General features: G+C 40.4%; 1 protein-coding gene across 8 annotated transcripts in view; it reads left to right on the forward strand.

Moving 5' to 3' along the window:
* TSC1 (TSC complex subunit 1) overlaps positions 1-21375 on the forward strand; it is a 28523-nt gene extending 7148 nt beyond the window's left edge. For 4 of the 8 annotated variants that reach the window (XM_054849214.1, XM_054849212.1, XM_054849210.1 and 1 more), the window contains 22 exons: positions 250-312; positions 1401-1576; positions 2434-2537; positions 3180-3332; positions 5062-5206; positions 6255-6409; positions 6734-6807; positions 8243-8394; positions 8848-8957; positions 9187-9310; positions 9694-9809; positions 10121-10193; positions 11561-11659; positions 11759-12329; positions 13029-13072; positions 13692-13858; positions 14699-14881; positions 15270-15380; positions 15937-16059; positions 17078-17265; positions 17379-17540; positions 18306-21375. In XM_054849214.1, the coding sequence (XP_054705189.1) occupies positions 1471-1576; positions 2434-2537; positions 3180-3332; positions 5062-5206; positions 6255-6409; positions 6734-6807; positions 8243-8394; positions 8848-8957; positions 9187-9310; positions 9694-9809; positions 10121-10193; positions 11561-11659; positions 11759-12329; positions 13029-13072; positions 13692-13858; positions 14699-14881; positions 15270-15380; positions 15937-16059; positions 17078-17265; positions 17379-17540; positions 18306-18792 (3447 nt within the window). In that variant the 5' untranslated portion in view covers positions 250-312; positions 1401-1470 and the 3' untranslated portion in view covers positions 18793-21375. Of the gene's footprint in view, positions 1-249; positions 313-1400; positions 1577-2433; positions 2538-3179; positions 3333-5061; positions 5207-6254; positions 6410-6733; positions 6808-7420; positions 8395-8847; positions 8958-9186; positions 9311-9693; positions 9810-10120; positions 10194-11560; positions 11660-11758; positions 12330-13028; positions 13073-13691; positions 13859-14698; positions 14882-15269; positions 15381-15936; positions 16060-17077; positions 17266-17378; positions 17541-18305 lie in introns of those variants that run through there. The other 4 variants (XM_054849216.1, XM_054849215.1, XM_054849211.1 and 1 more) reach the window with 4 other exon arrangements.
* The last annotated feature ends 623 nt before the right edge of the window (positions 21376-21998 follow it).

A 21998-nucleotide genomic window follows, 5' to 3' on the forward strand; every position in this document is an offset into this window, starting at 1 on the left:
ACTACGATCTTTTGAAAGCCATCTAGTTGGAGGCAATTGCACAGCTTAACCTGTGGACAATTCTGGAAAAGACAACTGTGCAACACCTTTTGGTGTTTTTCAAACTGAGGGCTGACTTCCCTCTCACAGGAGGTACATAGCTCTGCTGTGCTTAGTAAAGACCTTAATGTTCTTCTGAATATACGAGGTTTGATAAGGGAGAAATAAATTGTGCCTTTTATTAACAACTTTGTGCTTTTTCTTTATTAGTGATCATGAAAAGTGTGTGGCTGACAGCACTGCAGACAGAAGCTCAGCTCGTCCACAGAAAAGGTGCTGTATACAGAATTGCAGTAAAAAAAAATTTTGTGTGTAAACTTGGTACATGTCAGTCTTGCCTTCCATGGAGGAAGTGAAAAAGGTATGCTAGCTGGAAGTAGAAGGAAAGAAGAAACCCTTGCTAATAAAATTAGGTGTGATGTCAAGCCAGATTCTTTCTGCCACTGGGAAAGGTTCAGCATAGGATTCTTATGGATGAAGGAAAAACTTGATTCATTTTGTGATTGATAGATGGATGTGATACCTGAATCCCTCCCTTGCTGGTACATGGGAGGAAATAATCTTAAAAGCCCGAAATGGCTTAGATTTACTCCTGCTTAATACTGTGAAGCTGACCAGCCATGTTATCTGCACACTGTTGCATTTAATAACCTGTGTGGGTTTTGCACTGCAAAGTTTTTAATATATTGCAAATTATACATGTGAAAACAAGGTATGTGGTGCTGCTACGCTTGTGATTTAGTATGCGCTACTAGGGTGGCCGAGAAATAGCAATTGTAGTAAACCTGAGTTTCCTCACAGCTGCAACTTGGCCACATTGCAAGTATTAAAGCACAAATCTATTAGTATGCAATAATGCAAGGCCGAGGGCAGTGAATTTCTAATCTAGCCACAGGAGTGGAGAAGGATCTTGAGATGCATATTTTCTCCAGAGTGTAGATCACTATGTGAAGGACTTGAAAGATTGGTTGAGGAGGAATTTCTGTAAGAAAGTGAGAATGGAGTGATTCCAGGAAGCTATTTGCATTTTATTCAAAACTTTAGTCTAAGGTAACTGACCTGGAGAGCAAATTGAAAAAATACGGTAACAGAATGGTCTGTCAGTCTGTATATGCTAGCTGAGGTCTTCCACAAAACAAATTAATGTCTTTTTTTAAAAAGGTGAAGAAAACCTTGCTTGTCACTCATTGGCTTCTTTGGAAACTTTTCTCTTACAGCTTTTATTGCAGGTGTGTAAACTCTAGCAATCCTTTCAGTGTTAAATGGGCAATACTGCAAAAAAGAAATAGGGAAGTGATGAGAGATTTAAGATGGAAAGGGAAAAAGAAAAGTTCCTTCATCTGCTCTCTCTTCTCTCCCAGTCTGGTAGAGAGGCACCAATGAGGAACTTCCTGAAATTTTAACCTCCACATTCATGTCAGTACGTGCATCATGGCACAGCAAGGCAATGTTGGTGAGCTCCTCTCAATGCTGGATTCTCCAATTCTGGGTGTCCTGGAAGATATAACAGCTGCGTTCAAAGATAATCTCATTTGTGGTATGTATCCTTTTACAAAATTCGAGGAAGGGTTTTGCTTTTACACCAATAAGAATAATGCAGAATAATGTGATTTTTTTCTATCAAACACAGTCTTTGCAAATGCAACTTGAAAGAAACTCTTGATATTTGGGTTTGAAATTGCTTTAAGGATTGAGGCTTCTTTTCAGTCCATTCTGCTTAATGGCATGCCTCTTGAAAGGTCTGTTATGTAATTGTTAAAATGCTATTATAAAATGAGTAGCTTTTCCTGGAGTATAACCTCAAGTTGTGAGCTGATGGAACTTTCTTTGTCAAGTGTATCTAGAAAGAATTAGGTGTCATCCACATTATGGGAACTAGTGGGATTTTGTTCATTCAAAAAATAAACAACAAAAAACCCCAACAAAACAACAGACCCAGCCTTTCCTGAAAAAAATGATTGCTGCTATTAAGGCATCCCTTATGTTGATAGAGCCTTTTCAGAGTGAGAGAGCACTGTCAGTGTCCTTGTCCCTCTCCTCTGTCTGCTGAAGGGAGAGAATGTAAAGTTATTCCTGAACACTTTACCTATACTGGGTAAAATACTCTTGCAGTTCAGCTACCTCTAGGTTTTTAAGGTTAGACGGTAATTGTTAGTTATTAAAAAAAACTAGTTACTTCCCCTGAGCCGAATGCAATTGCTTGAATGGTTAGGAACTAGGAAATGTAGTTAAGAGGTCTCATTTTCCTAGAGGTCTGGTAAACACTAAATATTGATTTATGTTATAAATTGTGTAATAGTTATTAAAAAGTTGTTACAGGGACCTTGCACAAATGCTTCATTTTTAGTGTATTAAGAATAGTTTGGTTTTTTCTTGTTTTAAACAAACTGGTAGACCGTGGACCTATGCTTGTGAACAACCTGGTGGACTATTACTTGGAAACCAATTCTCAGCAGGCACTGCATATACTGTCCACACTGCAAGAGCCGCATGACAAGGTAAAAAGATCTTGTTAAGTATGGCAGATTTTAGCCTGGTATTGGGGCAGCCTTTAAATAGCACCTGTTAGAACTCTGTTTTTCCATTCTGGTATAGAATTACCTTGTTGTAGAGGTGTAGTATCTCTGTAGTAAGAGTAGTTAAGTTTAAAAAAAACTTCAAAGGTCTCCATTTCTTGAGTTGCTTAAACTGACCTAGTTCAGCAAAGAATCTCTATAAATGAAAGGTTTCTGAGGACTAATGTTGTCTCTTTGCAATGCTGCTGCTGCTTGTTCAGTGCTAGATGTGTTAGTCTAAAACAAATTGGGTATTTTGAGAGCAAGTAAGGATTTTTAAATAGATTGAGAATGGCACTACAAATTGTTTTACTTCTGCTGACCAGAATGTTTTTATTGTTTATTTATGATAAACATTTTGAAGTGCAGTGACTGCTTCTGGACTGAATAGTTTGCATTTTGCTACCAGCAGACTTAAATTTATTGCTGGGTTTTATTTGCCCTCCTGTATATTTGTAAAATGCCCATAGTTTCCATAATTGGCAATGGCAAACTGCTGAATACAGATTGGTGAAAAAGAATATATACCAGTTAAATATAAATACCTTTCCTTTTTCTACCACCCTCTGCAAAATCCTCTATCAGCACCTACTGGACAAAATTAATGAATACATGAGCAAAGCTGCTACCCGTTTACCCACTCTCTCTCTGCTGGGACATGTGATAAGACGACAACCATCTTGGAAACATAAGCTTTCTCAAGCACCTCTCCTACTTTCATTACTTAAATGTCTCAAGGTAAGAACTGTCAGTGGTGTCCACAAAATGCTTGTACGCTGGATGTAAACATACGTACTTGTAATGCAAGGCATTTGTTTTCTGTTTTGATGTCATTTATTCAGTTAAGCTGTGAGAAGAGATAAAATGTTGATTAAATACTGACAGCAGTGGAATTACATGTACTACTCTGTGCTGATCCTGTTATTACTGACGGTCTTGTTTCTAAAAGCCTCTGTCACTGTATAACTTTGAGTTAGGGAAGTTTACTAAAACTTTTAGAAAAGTAAGTTAAAGTCAGAGGGCCATCAGTGAAGTTGACAAATGTCTTGAATGTGAACTTAAAGAGAAATATAACTTCCCATTAGTGCATTCTGAAATTTGTGCATGTAAGGTAATATACTCTACTTGCAGTGTAGATGGGCCATGCAATAGACTATTCCATGGTGGAATTACCTTGGAATTAGCAGACTTTCCCTTCTTAGCTACAGACGTGCTGGATTACAAGGACGTAGCTGTTTCCCTATGCTTTGTGGTTTGGTTTTTTTCCCATCTGCAAATTTATCAGTTATAATACTGTGCAGTATTGTAACAGGGGATAAAGAATGGGAAGTGTTTTGAGACCTAGAATTAAAATGCATGATGTAGTCAAGTGCCAGTGCTCTTCAAAACAAAAACACAATGAATTTGTAACTGCCAAAGAAGCGGCTACAAGTGCTGTTACTGGAACTCCTGACGTGCCTGACGAGTTCTGTTATCCTTTTCAGTGTGAGTCTTCTCTGATTGTGAGGGGAGTGAAGTGTGTCAGAAAGCTGGTGGGAGTAGAACAGAGCTGTGGAAGTGCTAGGGATGTGTACAGAGGCATACGGATGGACATGAAATGTGCTGTGAAAGGCTATATCTGGACCAAGGGAGAATAGAGGCCGTAGATTACACAGAGGAAGAAAAATCCATAGCACTGAATATGTCCAATCAACCTGAGTGGCTCTTGGGAGATACCAAGACCAGTTCAGTGGCACCTGGCCACAGGCTTACCTGTGCTGTTTACACTTCTGTCCTGACAGAACAGAAGAACTACCAAGGGAAGTGCACATTAAGCTGGGGAAGCAAGTAGGGACCGCACCAGGAAAGAATTTGGAACATTTTCTGTGTCCTGTCCTAAAGTCTGGTTCTCTATTACTGTTTCATCTAGCTAAAGATTTTTACCGCCACGCCCCTTTTGGTGTAAGCCGTGGGGTTACAGTTATTGTTTGAATTACTGCTTTATGAAATACTTAGCAGCCAGAGTCATCAAACAGGTTTAATAGAAAAAAGCTTTTGACCCTTGCGTTGGTAATTGGCCAACGTCCTTGAACACCCTGATCAGATTTGCAGTTTCGTAGGCTCTGAATGTTGTGTGTGCTTAGCTCTGGGAAAGAAGGCAGGCGGTGTGTAAGATGCTTCACATACCAGTGATTTTTTTCCTACCTAACTGTGGAACTGTGGTGATGTTCCCTTTTTAATTAAGTCAAGTCTTTATACAGAAAAGCAGCAGCAGAATAGGAGCAAGAATCCCAAATCTTTTTCCTTAGAGTTGTTCTGGATGAAAGAGACAATAATCTTGGTTTATTAAGTTATGGTAAGTTTCAGAGGGACTGTTTCAAAATAGAGAACTTTGTCCATGATGAGGATTCCATGTTCATGTCATCCTTGGAAAAAATTAAGTTCAACTCTTTTAACTGACTAATGCAGGTTTTGTCCCTTCTTGCAGACTGACACAGATGTAGTAGTACTCACCACAGGTGTCCTAGTGCTAATAACCATGTTGCCAATGATTCCTCAGTCTGGCAAACAGTACCTTCATGATTTCTTTGGTATCTTCGGGCGTCTCTCAGCCTGGTGCTTGCAGAATTCAGGTGAGATTTCAACTTTCTTGCATGCAGTTATGGTTTAGTTGTATCCTTGTGACTCATGCAGTTGGTGAGCACATTTTTTTTTTGTGAGACCCTTAATGGTCTGAGATTATTTAAATGCAGCAAATTTAAAAGCCCACAAACTATTCTGTTCTTTGATAGTTAGCATCAGGGAATGCTGCTTTCCTCAAAATTTAGAAGTATCTTAGATTCTTCCATGTGGTGTCGCTACTACACGAATTTTCACTGGACTGAAATGCTACCCTGATGACAGTGAAAAGCAGAGATTGATCTTAATGGATAGAGAAGGGAAAATGTTGACATTTGAGGCAGACATTTGGGAATTTGAGATTCCCAGGTATGGATGGGGAGGGGGAAGAAGCAACATATAAGAGGTTTTCCTTAATGTGCAACCATCAATAGTCAGGAAGGTGTTGGTAAAACTAGTCTTCTCAGTTATAGCATTGATTCTGATGAATTGGTTTTGCTGAATTTGTTGTAAGGTGTCTGATATCTAACACTAGCGTTACCTATGTGTGTGTCTCATGGCTATATGAACAAATGCTGTGTTAAGCCCATAGAGATGCTACTTAGAGGGCTATTTTGCATTGCAAGTAGGATTGGAACTTCTAAGATGGCTAGTAAGACTCAAGTCTGTCGTGGTTGCTTTTTGTGGATACAAGGTTTTAGTTTTTACCTTTGAAGTGAAACAAACCTTAGTTTTCTTTTTTAATCAGTCAGTCTTGAAAACTCTGGTTTGCTATCTTGGGGGGGGTTCAGGTTTTAACTTGAATAAAAAATCCTGTGCTTTGAGAATGACAGGATACTGATTGGAATTAATGGTCCGTATCTTAATTTTTGGTTTTGCTGTGAGCTGATGAGTAAGCATTGCCTGTTCTCTCAGAAGACTTCACAGTTTTGCTAGGGACCATTCATATCTCAGAAGATTTGTTCCAGTAACATTTCAAATTTAAAAGTACTTTGCTTGCATTCTTAGAAGTTTTGTTCTTTTCTCCAATGTAATGAAAAAGATTCTAACTACTTTTTCCAGGTCACGTGGCAGAGATTTATCTTGTCCATCTTCATGCCAGTGTCTATGCTCTCTTTCATCGTCTTTATGGAATGTATCCTTGCAATTTTGTCTCCTTTCTGCGTTCTCACTACAGTATGAAGGAAAACTTGGAGACCTTTGAAGAGGTAGTCAAGGTAAAATGCTGCTTGTCTCTGTTATCTGAGACAAGGAATTGATAGCTGTATAAAGGCAGGTATTTGCCTATTTAATACGCTACATTGATTTAACTGAGGGCTGCTCAACAAAACAGAATAAAAACAGGCTCTTGGAGGACTGAAATCTCAGTTCGGAGCAAGGTCATCTCTTGAAGCCGTGATCGTGTGTGCTAGCTTTATCTGTTAAATATAACGTTCTGAACTATTGGGACCAGTAGGTTGCTCATCAGCTTTGTGTAGTTTAGTGCAATCAAAAGATGCTGTACCGATAATACGTACTTCTTCTTGCTCTTACTCATCCAGCCAATGATGGAACATGTGCGAATTCATCCAGAATTAGTGACTGGATCTAAGGACCATGAACTGGACCCACGAAGGTATATATGTTCACTCTGCTATTAGGAAAGGCTATAAATGAGCAGCTTCTAGCTGGATTATTTCAGAAGGCTTACAGCAAAACCTTTTCTCTCAGCAACAGTGTGTGCCAGTGGTGTTTTGCCACCTGTATTCATAGGTACACCAGGTAAACATGGAGGCTTTCTTCATCCAAGGTTACAGCTGGATGAATAAGCAAAAACTGTTGTGAAAGGCCATTAACAACAATGTTGGGGTTCTAAATTCATTTTTTGTCTGGGATAGAATCTGTCTTCTACTTAAGGGTTGACTACATCTTAATTTTATGACTCAAACATCCTCATAAAGTTCTAAAAGAATTTGCTTATAATGAATAAAGACAAACTACCACTGACCTGCTTCATTGGCTTAAGGTTTGGGTCATATTTTTTTGGTTTGTTTGAAGTACTTGGTGGGATTTAAGTGCTTAAAATGGCTTCAGTGTGTCTTGTTTTGGTACCTAGATATTGGTTCAGTTAACAGATCAATTCTTTTAACAGGTATGTCTTAACATTATCAGCTGTATTTAGTTTTCTTTAGAAATAGGCTCATTTGCCTGCAGCAGCACCACTTGCTGCTTTTCTCTTGTCTCCACAGGCCCAGCCACTGAAGAGGAGAAATTGACTCTTGTTGCTGCACAGTAGTGCTCTTGCCCTGCTTTTCAGAGCCACTAGGAAAACACTACTAAATGGGAACCTATTGAATATCACAGTGCTCAGTTTTGCAGGCTTCTCCCAGACAGGGGGGAGGGTGGCACCACTAAAAGGAGTACAGTTGGCACAAAACTACCAGTTGAAGCCTTCTGATTTTGGTATCTTGCATTCAAAAGCAACTCAGCCTTTAATAGACAGGCTTCTGTGCTTTCTCTTCTTTACAGTGAACTTCCATTCTCTGAAATATTGGGCAGATCTAATCTGACTGCTTAATATAGTGAGAAAAAGTTTCCAGAATGAAGGAGGTAGTAATAATAATAAAACATTCCCAAAACTTGAGAGGAAAAACACAGACCTGAAACTGGCATTGCAGATGGTGTTTGCTTAAATAATGTAAGATTCCCTCACTGCTGGCATGTCTAAATTTTGACTACCAACCTCCGAGTCTAGTTGAGCTCATTTCTACAGCTGCTGAAGCTCAGGATCAACCAAGTCTTCGTACGCTGTTCCTTCTTTCCAGAGTGCTCCATGGCAGACCTTTACGGATCTCTATGTCAAAGCTGTTTGTCTCCTCTCTGAGACCCCCTCTCACAAGTCATCTGGTTGCAATTTCTGTATGGTGTCTTGTTCCAGTTTTGGCTGGGAGCTTGCAAAGCTGTCTGGAACAAATGAGCCATCCTACAAGCCAGTTCCTCATATCTCCAGGAACTCTTGTTTTAACAGTAATTGACTAACTTACTCTCTTGGATCCAAAAACTGTCTGCAGGTGGAAAAGACTAGAAACTCATGATGTTGTGATAGAATGTGCCAAAATCTCCCTGGACCCTGCAGAAGCCTCGTATGAAGATGGCTATTACTCTGTGTCTCGGAAACTCTGCACAAGCTTAAAACATCACATTGACAGACAGAGCAGCTATGGTAAGACCTGCCTGATGGCTAATGAATACCCATTTCCTGGAGGAAAACTGGTCCTATAGCAAAAAGACATCTTCCTAATTTATCCCACTTAGCCTGATTCTTAGGCATTGGAAAATAAACTGTCATTTAAAAAAAAAAAAATTATACATATATCTGCTGTGGTCATGCAGACGTACAGCATGTTTGCAAAGTTGCCTTTCCACTGCCTCTTCCTCCCCTGTCCTCCCTGCTGCAAAACAATGAACCAACAGAAAAAAAAGCTGTAGTATTTAATATATTCAATAGGTATTTTCTTGGGCTGGAAGAAAAGTCTTGTTTGCTAGCTATGACTGCATATGTTGAATGGATTTGAAATGTTTTGGCTAAAAGCCTTTAACTACTAGCTGGAAGAATCATTGATTTGTATTTGATGTGTAGGATACTTTTAATTTTTTACTTTTTTTTAACTTTCAGGGACTTCTACCCCATATTCCGCTCCTCAGCTAACACTATCATACATGCCAGGGCAGCTACCTCAGATTCTGAGCCCACAGTCAATACGGCCGACAACTGAGCCACAGCAGGTAAAGCAGAAGATAAAGCGCAGCGTGCTTTTAATGCTTTGCATTTTGCGGTTTCTTGTGAGAACCTTAAAAATTCATGTTTGAGAAATACTGTGAATTCTTCAGAACTTAGTGTACATTTCAGATTTAATCCCCATCTGATTTCCTGTGTCAGAACCTGGGTACAGGTGCTTCACATGTTCCTTTGAGCTTCACTGATTTCTATTTATTGTGTATTGCTTTCACATAGGTTACCATCTGGAGTCCTTCTGTAGTTTGTGGTATGACCACTCCACCAACCTCCCCTGGAATTGTCCCATCGGAGTCATCCCAGTCTGCATCACAACCTTACAGCAAAGCTTTTGGCACATCCGGTACGTACTGAATTTTGGAATTAGGCCTTCAAGGTTTATTATAACAGAAATTCTGGCTGTAAATTTTGCTGTCAGCTTCTTAAATGGGAATGCCACACCATGCTGTCGATAGGCTTAAGTCACTACTGTGAACAGAGTACCTGGTCATCTAGAGCAGTACTAATGCCAACACTGAGATAGGAAATAAGTTACAGTGACTTAAGTGCCAAAGCCTGATGCAGGCCTTTTGGAAGCTGAGCACTTCTATCTTCTTAATCCACTTTCAACCATTTATCAAGTTAATGGTTGAGATAGTGTTTAAACATCCAATTCTTCACATACAATATTCAGCTGAAAGGAGGAAATGGGAGCCTGCTGAGAAAACTTTTGCGCCTCCTTTTCAGCAGGGGGGAAAGGAACACCCTTGGGAACGCCAGCCACATCTCCTCCTCCACCCTGCACTTCAGATGACTTTGTACATGTTTCGCTCCCTTCAGCTGCTGCCACGCCTCCTAAAAAGGTATAACAAAATTATTTTGCCAAACAAATCTTTTTTTTCATTGACTTGACCATAACTCAGAAAGAAAAATCAGAGTAACTGATTTACAAAAAATGTTGCATTTCACTGCAAAAAAACTCATTTTCTTCTAAGTTTAGACAACTATTGCCACTTCCAGTTGCATAGTTTTAAGACTTCTTATATTGGCTTGCTATTTAAGCCATCTCCTTGCAGGAATTTCCTTTCTATGAAACAGTCCAAGAGATTTGTTTCCAACAGATGTCCAATGCAAAGAATCCATTTTGGGTTTTGTTTTGTTTTTGTTTTTTCAGGAGGACAAACCAGATCCTGGGAGGCCTTTACTGTACCGACAGCAAAATGTCATAAACAGCGATAAATCATTGGGTAAACTCTGTTTTCCTCTCCCCATTACAGCAACCTGTTGTAAACAAATCCTGTTCTTATTGACACATGCTCCACTTGCTGAACACTTCCACAGATTTTTCGCTTCCTTTTTTTCTTTTCCCCGAGTTCTTTGTAGTTCCAGGATCCTGCCTTAACTGTGATTCAACTTAAAACCTTCTTGTGATGCTTTTGATTTCATTTTAACTATTCACCTTCAGAAATAGCTAGCAGATTTTTTTTTTAACTGGCCCTCATGCATTCTTATACATGTTTAAATATACAGATCTATACTGAAGGCTGAAAAAGGATATTTACGGGTTTTTTTAAAGCTGATTCTTTGAGGGTGATTTTTTTTTTTATTAGAAGCAACAAGTTGTATATGAAGTCTTACTTGAACAAGTTTTAAGTCACATGTCTGGACCAAACTGTAAGGCTGCACATAAGGATAGATATGATGCTCCCTTTTAAAGGCTCTTGGAAAAACTTTGGTTTTTATCTACAATTATATTCCTGTACTTGAACCTTTTTAAAGTCCTGTGGAATATTGAAATCAACAGTGGATGGTTGAGGAACTCAGCTTCTAATAGGTAAATCTAGATTCCATTTTCCATTCTCTGTCATCTACATCTGTGACAGCTGTAGAAAGGGATTTTGGCACTATATTTGAGACTTCCGTCCTGTGAATCTTTACCATCCTCAAAGTGGAGATGATAGTGAAATTCAAAGCTGGTTTTCCTTGGTGACGTTGTATAGCAACACTGGAATGTGAACTTTCTGAATTACAAGTTAAAAAACAGGTTAGGTTTTTCACTGGGTTCCTAACCTGTGAGGTTTCTATTCTGCATGCTGTAGTGTGTATCTCCCTGGCAGCTGTTGCAGATTTTTGATCAGTAGTCACATATTGTAAGTTTGTATTACATCAGTTGGCTAAACTTCCTTTTTTTTTCAGGTGAGTACTGTGTCCCTGTATAGCCAGATCAAAAGCTAAAGGGGAGTTTAATGCTAACGTGGAAGTATAGTAGTCACTCTCCACTGAAGCCAGCTCTTAAAATGTATTTAATGAGTTCAGTTGCAAACAGCACATCCTCATTCATAGAGGTGGTCACCCGCACTTGTGCGATAGCAAATGTTAAGTTTACAAAATTGCATTTTGGGTACAGGACTGACCCGTGACTGATCTCTGAACTGGTTTCCACATGGAATGGAACAGGAGTCAGATAGCTTCCTCCTTTGAGGAAGCATCTGAAAGAGGGACGAGCTTATTCCAAGGCCCTTTTAGCAGTAAAAGGTTTCTGGTTTGTACTGCGATAAAGCTGGAGAAAAACGCTTCTGTACAACTAATTTTTCTTTTTTTTCCTTTTCTTCAGATACACCCAGTAGTAAAAGTTCAGTAACCTTAAGTGATCTTCCAGAGTTTTTAGGTCGTTTGTCTTTTGAAGATAGTGCTGAAAAGGACAGAGAGGAAGGTAATTTCTGTCATCCTTACATACATCTTAGCTAAGGAAGTGTTTGTAATGTTGAAATACAAGATACCTAATTATGCTTCCCCCTCCCATCCTCCTCAGATGCAATATCTAAAGAGATCTCCGAGATCACAACTGACGCTGAACACATGGTGCCTAGAGGAGGATTTGACTCTCCATTTTACCGCACAAATGAAAGTCTGTCAGGCTCTCAAAAGAAGACCCATTCAGTAGTCTCTAGCGTTCAGGGACACAGTCAGACCTCAGAGCCTTTAACAACTTCTCTGGACAAGCCTGGGCCTGAGAGTGCGCGGGAAACACCCAAACAAACATTTACTCCCATAGACAAGCCCTGTGGAGGCTCTGGAGAAAGCCCTGCTGGTAACAGGGAAGGAACCTCAGGGGAGACAAATATTTTCACTCCCAGCCCTTGCAAAGTACCAGCACAAAGAAGAGTGGTGTTTGGGAGTGGGCAGCCTCCCCTGTATGAGCACCTTTTTGAGGTTGCATTACCAAAGACTGCCTACCTCTTTGTTGGCAAGAAGACTGAAGAGCTGCTAAAGAAAGCCAAGGGAACCCAGGATGACGACTGCGTGTCCTCTACTTCTCCTGTGGAAGTACTGGACAGACTGATACAGCAAGGAGCGGATGCACACACTAAGGAGCTGAACAAGTAGGTGACTGAAAATCTTACTTTGCAAACTTTCTTGTTATTTGTTTTTGTGCTGGCTTTATTTTAATAACTGTGCCTGAAAAACAGCTGTGTCTGGAAATCTACAATGAAACCATGTTCTGTGAAACATTACTGTTAACTGAGCTAGGGGCTCTGGGTGGAGGATTTTTATATTTGCAGTGGTAATGTATTTGTTTTGATAGAAAAAAGGGGCTGTGACCATTGTACTCTTACTTCCTTCAGTAAGCTTGGGATGAAGAAGCAGAGCTGTTGGCTGTGCTGTTAAATGTGGTTTTGGTACCACTGTTAGATTTGTTTACTTTAAGTCCCACGCTACAAAGTAGAGGCCAAGGGGAGATTGACACTTTCTTCTTTCTAATGTACATGAAGCCAAGAACTGGAGAACCAGACTTAACATTTAGGTGTATCTGCTGTATTCCTTCTTTTCATCTTACTACCCTGTATTCTGCTTTGTCCTTATGCTGTTTTTCTCTGTCTTCTAAGAAACGGTGCCCTCCGTTCTCTGCCCTTGCAACCTGCTGCTTGCACAGTTCCTCTTTATTCTTTTCATACTGACTGACCATCATTGTACTTTTATTAGGCTGTAAGCTCTTTTGAGGTGGGCATTCCATATTAAAGTGACTTGCAGAGGTTTTTATATTTAAACTTACTGGCTAATGCTGCATTTTCATTTTTCAGATTGTCTCTGCCAAGCAAATCTGCTGACTGGACTCACTTTGGAGGTGAGGAAGTTTCTCGTGTGTTTTGGCAATCTGGCAATCTGTTCCTCTATTATTAGACCTGCTTAAACAATGACCTGCATGTTTTTTTTAACTAATGCTGCAGAAAAATAGTGCCCTCCGTTAAGTCATGGTTTATCTGCTTAGCAGATAAGACATCTGTGTTCCAGTGAGATGAGTTGCTTTTTTTTCATCTTTGAAAAGTGCAAGCTACCTTCCCCACAATTCTAGACGTTTCTGCTTTTGACCATTTAAGAACTGGTACCCTTCAGAGTGATGCTGATCATCTAACAGATCCTTCCACCTTTTCAATACTATTTGAATCTAAAACTGATCATTGTTTTTCTTGCTTCACATGTGTGTCATATCTTGTGTTCTTAAGCTTCTGTGGTGATGGTGAGCTTGGATTTATTTTTTTTAATAGAAGGAGCAATCCATTTGAAGCATATACGTGTTGCTCTGGGAAAAATGTTTAAAATTTTAAGTTTGTGTTGGAGATCAAATGGAGCAGACAGATTTTTTAAGTTGGAATTTCAAAGAAATCTAATTTGCTTATTTTAGAAAATATTTCCCGTATGTGGAACAGTTCAGTAACCTCTTCTGTCTTCAAACTTCAATCCAGGTTCTCCCCCTTCGGATGAGATTCACACCCTGCGTAACCAATTGCTTTTGCTGCACAACCAGTTATTGTATGAACGCTTCAAAAGACAGCAACATGCCCTTCGGAACCGTCGACTCTTGCGAAAAGTGATTAAAGCAACAGCTCTGGAGGAACATAATGCTGCCATGGTGAGCGGGGATACAGCTCTGGCAGTGATTTAAACACACTGATGCTAGAACAAGTATTAATTAGTTTGGCCAGTACCTTTCAGTACTACTGAATTAAAAAAGAAGCCTCACTTCTCACCTTATTAAAGACAGTGTTGGTGGAATGAATTGTGGATGAGTTACGTACGTTGTGATTATTAAAACCAGTCGTTTCTATTTGACGGTAGGCAACTGAATCAGTGGATGCCTGCATGCTTGACCCCTGCCAGCACTTACCTTTGGATAATGTTAAAGGCTTCACAGTTAGTGGAGCAGTTACTCAGTGCCTAGCTAGACACCTTATTGCATTGTTTGAAGAAGCATTGTCCTTTCACTCCTCAATTGAGAAGTAATAGCAAAAACTGTGAAAACTCCAGTGTTCTTTTCTGGAGGTATTTACTATGATAAAATTTGAAGTTATAAGTTCATTGAAGGATGTCTCATGACAGATGTAGGCATGCTTCATTCTCTGTCTCCACGTTATAGCTAATTCTGTCAACAGTTTCACCTTTTGATAATTCAGTAGAAGAGTCAAAAAAAGACTTCCACATAGGTTTTGGAAGATGAACTGTTGCTTCAGCTGTGAAACCTAAGTGCCTGTCAAAAGCCTGAGCTGCAGTGGAAGGATCTGCTATTGCTCATTGTGCCTTTGGATGGGACTTTGAGTTTTCAGCCTGTCCACTCTATCACCATTTAATCTCTTTTTCAGCCAAAAAAACCAAACCAAACCTTGATGGCTTTACTTACCTAGCGACTTAGGACAGATGTTCTAACTGATAAAGCAGGTGTCTTTTCTGATGTTTTGTATGGGATTCTTAACAGAAAGATCAGCTGAAACTACAGGAAAAAGAAATCCAGGCATTGAAACTGAGTCTGCAGAAAGAACAGGCGAGGTATCACCAGTTTCAGGAGGAACATGAAAATATAGTGGCTCAGCTTCACAGCCAGATCAGACAGCTGCAACATGACCGGGAGGAATTCTACAACCAGAGCCAGGAATTGCAGGTATGAAGCACGACACTGAACGAAATTGTTATCTACTTACTGGCTTTAAAAATAACCTTCCTAATAACATGGCATGGAATATCTGAGAGAAAGTTACATATCTCTGATAGAGATATTGTCCTAACTCAGAATAAGACAGTGCATAATTGGAAATGCCTGACTTCGTCATCATCCTTTTATAGTTCTATTTTGTCCTGTCTTCACTTTGGAAATAGGAAAATGCAGTTTCTTAGCTGGTCTGGGGACTTTCACAGTTACTCAGTGTAACTTCATTTGCAGTGCTGGGGATTACAGCCCCCCAGCCATGTGCCATTGCTAGTCCTTATTAAAATTTCAGAACCCTGAGTGAGTTTTGGGGGTTTTTTTTGGTTTTTTTTTGTTTGGACAGACCAAGCTGGAAGACTGCCGGAATATGATTGCAGATCTGAGGTTAGAATTAAAGAAAGCTAACAACAAGGTGTGTCACACTGAATTGCTTCTTAGCCAGGTTTCTCAAAAGGTAAGAAAAGTCAATGTTCCCAGCATCCTTTTGTGTCTTTCTGTGTGGTTTTTTTTTTCTGATAATTTTTATCAAGTGCTTTTTCTTTCTTGTTCTGAAAGAAGCGTGTGCTTAGTTCCTTAGAATCTGATATTAATTGCACAAAAACAACACAGAGAAATGTGTTTTGGTGAGGAAACTTTGAACTCGGTTCAAAGGCTTCTGGAACTTCTCATTTTGGCTGCTTTTTCCACAGTAGGAGTTTGCAGACTGAGCAATATGAGCTTGTGTTAAAGCTCTTCTAAATCTTGACATCTTAGAGATCTTGTTTATATCAGAAGTTGAGTGGAAACATGGTTATCTTAAGGGAAGCAATGCCTGTATGGTGAAGTTCTGTACAGATTGTCACCAGCTTTATGAAAACTAATTTATTTAGTACTTATTACCTATGATGCGTTGGATTCTTGTCTTTGTGTCCCTTCTTTATAAAAATATCCTGTGAACAGAGTGCCTGTCAGCTGTGACTCCTGCTGAACTGTTCATTCCAGTGTTTAATTCTGTTAATTTCTCTTTAAAGCTTTCCAACAGTGAATCAGTGCAACAGCAGATGGAGTTCTTGAACAGGCAGCTTCTGGTTCTTGGAGAGGTGAATGAGTTGTACCTGGAGCAGCTGCAGCACAAGCACACAGACACTACAAAGGTATGATGACAGGGTTGCAGAGGAGGCCTTTTGGGGAAGACTTCACTTGAGGTCATCATCAAGCTGTTCTCAGCCTTGTGTTCAGAATGAAGGAAATGCCTCATAACGTCACTTTGGTTTGAAATTGGTTTTCAGGGCTTGGATTTCATATTTAATCTTCCGTTCAGATATTTTTGTGTGCTGTAGGTTTATGGAATGTCTTCAGTGCCCTGTGCCTGAAAGTTAAGAAGGGGATGTTATGTTACACCTGAAGTCAGTTTTAGCCACCTAATGTAAATTCTTAGCAATTTTTTCTTGCCAAAGGCCAAGACTTGCTGTGCTCTTAATGTAGTTGGCAGCAGACTATTGCTGGTAAAGTGACATTGGGCTCTTACATTTGTGAAAGTGTATAATGTAGGGTAGTAGCGCTAGAATTTATAGAAATATCTTAACCAGGATTTTACAGATTTTTGTGCGGTGCTGTTTTAAAACATGCAGTCCTGCTCTTCTCAGTCATTTTCCTATTAAGAGTTAGTATTAACTTTACTAAAACTTCTGTGGTTCATATGGTTTTACTTCCTGACTTCAAAGAAACCTTTTTTTAATTAGAAGCAAGTAAATTGCACAACAATATAACTGTTTCTGCGTGAGAGCAAGTAATTAAAGAAGGTGAATAATAAGCAAAAAAAAAAAGTCTTTTACTGGTATTTAATGAAGGTCATGTTGCAAAAATTGTTTTAAAGTGGAGTTTGTCTATTCTAATCCAGTGCAGAACTGGCAAGTTTGTTTTGCTGAAAAGAGTTTTTCGTAAGGAACGCTAATGTGCTAATAAATTCCAGTGATGTATAGTTATTTTTACAGTAACTTAATAGTGTATATCCTCAGAGTATCCAGTTTTCTATATCTGTTTTTAGAAATGCTTCTTTTATTCCATCTTGCTTAAAAACGTGCCTATTTATAGTATCAGAAACACATCTAAATATTAATAAAAATAACACACGATCAAATTATACTTTAACATTGTGTTCTTTCCTTTGAGGAGGTTGAAATGTTGCACGCTGCTTTTCGGAAAGAACTGGAGAAAGCAAAATTGTGTGTTCAACAGCAAAGCCAAAGGCTTGATGCTTCCCAGAAACGGATAGCTGAACTGGAATCTCAGCTTGCTAAAAAGGACCACCTCTTCCTGGAGCAAAAGAAATACCTGGAAGATGTCAAAATCCAAGCAAGGTAGGGGTTTCCTGTGTAGAATTTTAGCTATGTATTGCCATGTGCACTGTCGTAGTTGAGGCAGAGTCTGGACACACTGGACCCGATGTATTTTGGTTTCTTTTCCTCTTCAGAGGTCAGCTGCAAGCAGTAGAAAGTAGGTACAAGGCCCAGAAGAGAATCACACAGGCATTTGAGCTGGAGATCTTGGATCTGTTTGGACGGCTAGAGAAGAGCAGCCTACTGAAAAAACTTGAAGACGAGAAAACAGAAGCAGCTGAAGCAGCAGAAGAAAGGTAAGGGTGATGCTGTAAAATATGCTGGACTCATGACCAGCTCGTTGGAAGTCGATGTCCTTGTGGAATTCCTAGCACTTGGATGCATCATCTCAAACTATTTCTGTTGCTCCCCGCCTTTTACAGACTGACTTTATTTCAGGACCCTTCCCAGGTTACTGAGAGTTGTTGACAAGACTGGAAATGCTGGTGAAGTGCTTTTCAGATAGCTGAACTGTTACTCTAAGTTCGAGAGAAACCTCTAGTTTGTCTCTTTAATCCACAAATTGTTACACTATTGTTAAGTAGTTGTTTCACATATGTCTACCTAAAGAGTCCGGGCAGTGCTGTACTTGCCTCAGATCATGCCTTTATTCTCTACACCAAATTCTGCTACAGCACCAGGATAACTTCTTGCACTGCCAGCAGATTTGTGGCAATCACTTGGTCGGGTTAGGTAAAAGAAAGATGCACAATCCTAGGAAGATGTTCACATCTCTTCCTTTACCTTAAGAGGTCAGGATCCGGTTCAATTCTGCTTTGGGATTATTGTCAGCTTTTGTTTTAAAGCACTGGATGTTGCAAAGCTGAGCGCTGGCACTTTTCTGGTTTACCCTCTGTTACTTCTGCTTTGTTACAAAACTGAAAGGAAAACTGTTGAAGTACATCTGCAGTAGCAGAAATGGAAAGGAATCAAAGTAACCTGCCTTCCCCAGCATTTCCCTGTCCATTGTAAACAGTTGCTGCCATTTCTTTGACACCGTATCCCCTCTGTTCCCAAAACAGGCTGGATTGTGGCAATGAAGATACTGTGGCGGGATACAGTGAAGAAACAATTGGTAGAAACGGAGAGACCAAACCTCCCAGCACTCGAGGTAGTAGTAGCAGTAAGGGTGGCAGCAGCAGTGAGCTCTCCACCCCAGAAAAACCCCAGAACCAGAGATTCAGCAGTCGCTGGGAGACGTCTGTGTTGCTGGAGCCCTCGACTACTGTCCCACTGACTGTAGGTTCACTCCCCAGCTCCAAGAGCTTCCTCGGAATGAAGGCACGAGAATTATTTCGCAACAAGAGTGAGAGCCAGTGTGATGAGGAGGGTGTAACCATCAACAGGCTTTCTGATGCTCTAAAGACTGAACTCTGTAAAGATCCAAGCATGGAGACAAAGGCCCCTCCAAGCCCCGATAACCTTAGCCTCTCGCCTAAGATCCAGGAAAGCAGTGTTGGACAGCTTCATATCATGGACTACAATGAAACTCATCATGACCACAGTTAAAAAGGAAGATAGTCAATCAGTGTTATTTTCATATTCTTGGCATAGAACAGGAGGTGTGAATGCAAGTTTAACTAAAAGCTTTTATGTTTCTTTGGTCTGAGCAGCTAGCTCATGCAGCGGAATAGGATTGATGTCCAGAAACGGAAGGCGGCTGCTGAATGAACGCAAAGTGGATTTTTGGGTCTGGAATTGATTTCAATTAGCCCGGCCTAACTCTTGCTTCTTTCTCCAATTCAGTCCTTAGCAGCGTGTACTAATTTGAAGGGACAGCTGTTAGCATTTGCAAGTATTTTTTCCCTTTCTCCCTGTCCTCAGTGAGTGGCTGCGTTTATGAACTTGAGTGCAATATGAGGCCAAATTAACATTTGTGAGTCTACTATGAATGCTTTGTATTTCCTTGCAAGCTTCCACTTTAGAGCAGTTAATTGTGCTGCCTGTCTGGGTGACTTCGGTTGCTTTCATCCTGGAAAGAAGCAGCACTAGAATTTCTAGTGCATTCATCTAAAGGTCTCTCTTTGCCTCTCCACTGTCCCACATCCCTCAGAGCCCAGTCTTCATTAAGTTGGACTCTGATTGAATACCTAAATGTTTAAAGAACAGTGTACCTCTGCAAAACGATTCATTTACCCTAATTCATGCTCATTGTTTATATTGTCCTTAACATTTCCTGGAAAGTTACATTTGAACAGACATTTAATAAGGAACTGGAGCTTGTAATGCAGAAGAGACAGTATATGCTGAAGACTTGTTAAAACACTAGCCTCTGATCTTCTTGGGATTTTAAGTGTTTGCCTGACAGACTGGTACTGACCTCAGACTGGTTCGTATGGGAAAGCAGTTGGGGTGGGAGAAGGACAAGGAAGTTTTACTCAAGTAGGGAGAGCATGCAGAATACATATGTAGAATTGCAAGCTTAAGAAGATTTGTTTCTCTGATCAGGGAAATACTTGTGCTGCCTGACCCTCCTTCATAGTTCTGGTCTTTGTTCCCAGTCTGAGCAAGGCCGCTGTGTTTTGAGTCCAAGAAATTGGCTTCGTTCTTCCTGGGAGTACGTTTTCAGGCTTGATTTAGAGTAGGGTTTCCTTTTGAGTGCTGTTCTGCTCAGACTGCAGCACATTTTTCAGCTCAGCAGTGTCAGTTCAGCTCTAGGTATCTCCCCTCACCCGCATCCCATTTCCTTAGACAAGGCTGAGGAGGAAGCCTGCTCAAACTGAGAATCAGAATTCTGTTGTGAAGCCTTTCCGCGTTAATCATGTTTTAGTCAATGATGAGCCTTCTGTGAAGGAGGATTGTGGGATCAGGGTTTGCCAGTGGTCAGACTCAATCTCCTTCGTGACAGAGCAGAACCCGCTGTTAGGAAGGCACTGTGCTTGTTTTAAATGTTAGGTATGTCTAGGTCCAGGCGTACTTTGACGTATCGGGCTTCACAGTTACCCTGCATCACACGTGGCCTCTTTTTCTTCAACATTCTGCGGGTGACAGCTGCTGTGTAAGAATAGTCTCACACGTACATCAAGTCCAGGTACACTTGCACTTGTAGTTCAAATCCCTTCCTAACCCCAACAGGAACAGGACTGTCACAGCGGCTGGCAGTATGCTAACCTGCGCCTGACAGTGCTTTTCCTCCCGTTTCCGCTTCTTCCATAACACCTAGGGTCTAAATACATTTCTGCCTGTCTAAATTATTCTCCGTGTCCTTTCGGTTGGTCAGTCCTAACGCTGAAAGTAAAGGTGAACTTCAGTGGTTTTGTCAAAGCTTGAATCTGCATGGAATAGAAAATAGAGAGGTGGTTGTAAGTGACAGACTGGTTTTGTCGACATGTCTATAGGCTTTCTAAGACTTAGTGGTAGCAAATGTGGTAGCGTATGTTTCGGTAAGATGTGGAGGTTTCCTGCCCCACCAGGTCCCAGCCCCAGGAGTGAACGGTTTGCACATTGCCCTGGAAGGGCTGGCTCAGGCGTTGGATGCCGTTGTGTTGGAGGAGTTCATCCACCCATCCTTCTGCTTTGCCGAGCCCGAAGAGGAATCTTGCTTATATGCTGACTTCACTTGTTCTGAGGAGAGGCGGTTTTTGTTGTCGGTTACAAAAATGCCCTGGCGGTAATGCAAGCTCATTGATAAGGTGGCTTTTTTTCTTCTTTTAAAAAGGATTTTAGCACCGGGATAGTAATGGAAACCACTTTAGGTTTGTTTATGGACCACAAAGATTATGGAGGAACAAATTTTGCAATTTTTTTGTAAGTCTAAAAATCATGGATCTGCTGTATGTAGTTAACTTGCAGTTTGTTTGAAGGGGTCCCATCAGTGAAGTGGAAACAGATTTTTTTAACTGACTGCTTTTAGTTAAATCTAAAATTGCTGTCTTTGTCAAGTTAATCTGTTCCCTGCCTCGCTCTTTGTAAGCATGTTAAACAATCCACATTAAATGCCATAAATATGAAATACGGGGAAATGGTACAATCGTAAGCTAAAGAGAACTTAAACCAAAAGAAGGTTTTGCTGTCCTTATTAGAATGTTCTAAAATGTCAAGGCAGTTGCTTGTGTTTAACTGTGAACAAATAAAATGTATTGTTTTGCACTACTCTGTGTTAAATTCCCTGCAAGCTGACCTCTTTGGGTCCAAGCCGGGCTGAGATCGAACCTGCAGAAACCAGTTTGGTACCGAAGCATCTTCTAGGACCTGCAGAGCACAGAGCACATTGGGGGTCCTGCCCCCTTTTGTGTGGGGTGCTTTGTTAGCAGCTCACTCTTCTGCGTGGAGCTAATACCTTTTTTTCTTCTGTGAAAAACAACCTGACTGAGAACATGCTGGTATAATCCAGAACTTAACTGCCAGGAGCTCAGTACTGCAAATCTGCTGTTGGCCTTCTGTCTGGCATTGGTCGTGTAGTCTAGAGACGACGCAGTGATTAGACAAATTAATAGCTGAAGATGTCAAAGACTGTGGTTTGCAAAGCTGGGGACGCTATCAGAAGCTGGCCAGCTCGCTCTGCCTCTTCTGTACCCTGCGCACGCAGGATGGTTTCTCAGACCAAGGGGAATTTTCGGGCCATTTTACTGTAAGTTTAACCTAGTTAGGTTAAGGTTGTTCTCTTTTGTCTTTTTTCCAGACTGGCACTTCCTTACTCTTTTGTGGTGGGTTGTTGTTTTGTTTTGTTTTTTTTTTCCAAAATAAATATTAGAAAGGTTGCTCAAAGTGATTTA

The sequence above is a fragment of the Grus americana genome, chromosome 20, assembly GCF_028858705.1.
Source record: "Grus americana isolate bGruAme1 chromosome 20, bGruAme1.mat, whole genome shotgun sequence".
NCBI classification, from domain to species: Eukaryota; Metazoa; Chordata; class Aves; order Gruiformes; family Gruidae; genus Grus; species Grus americana.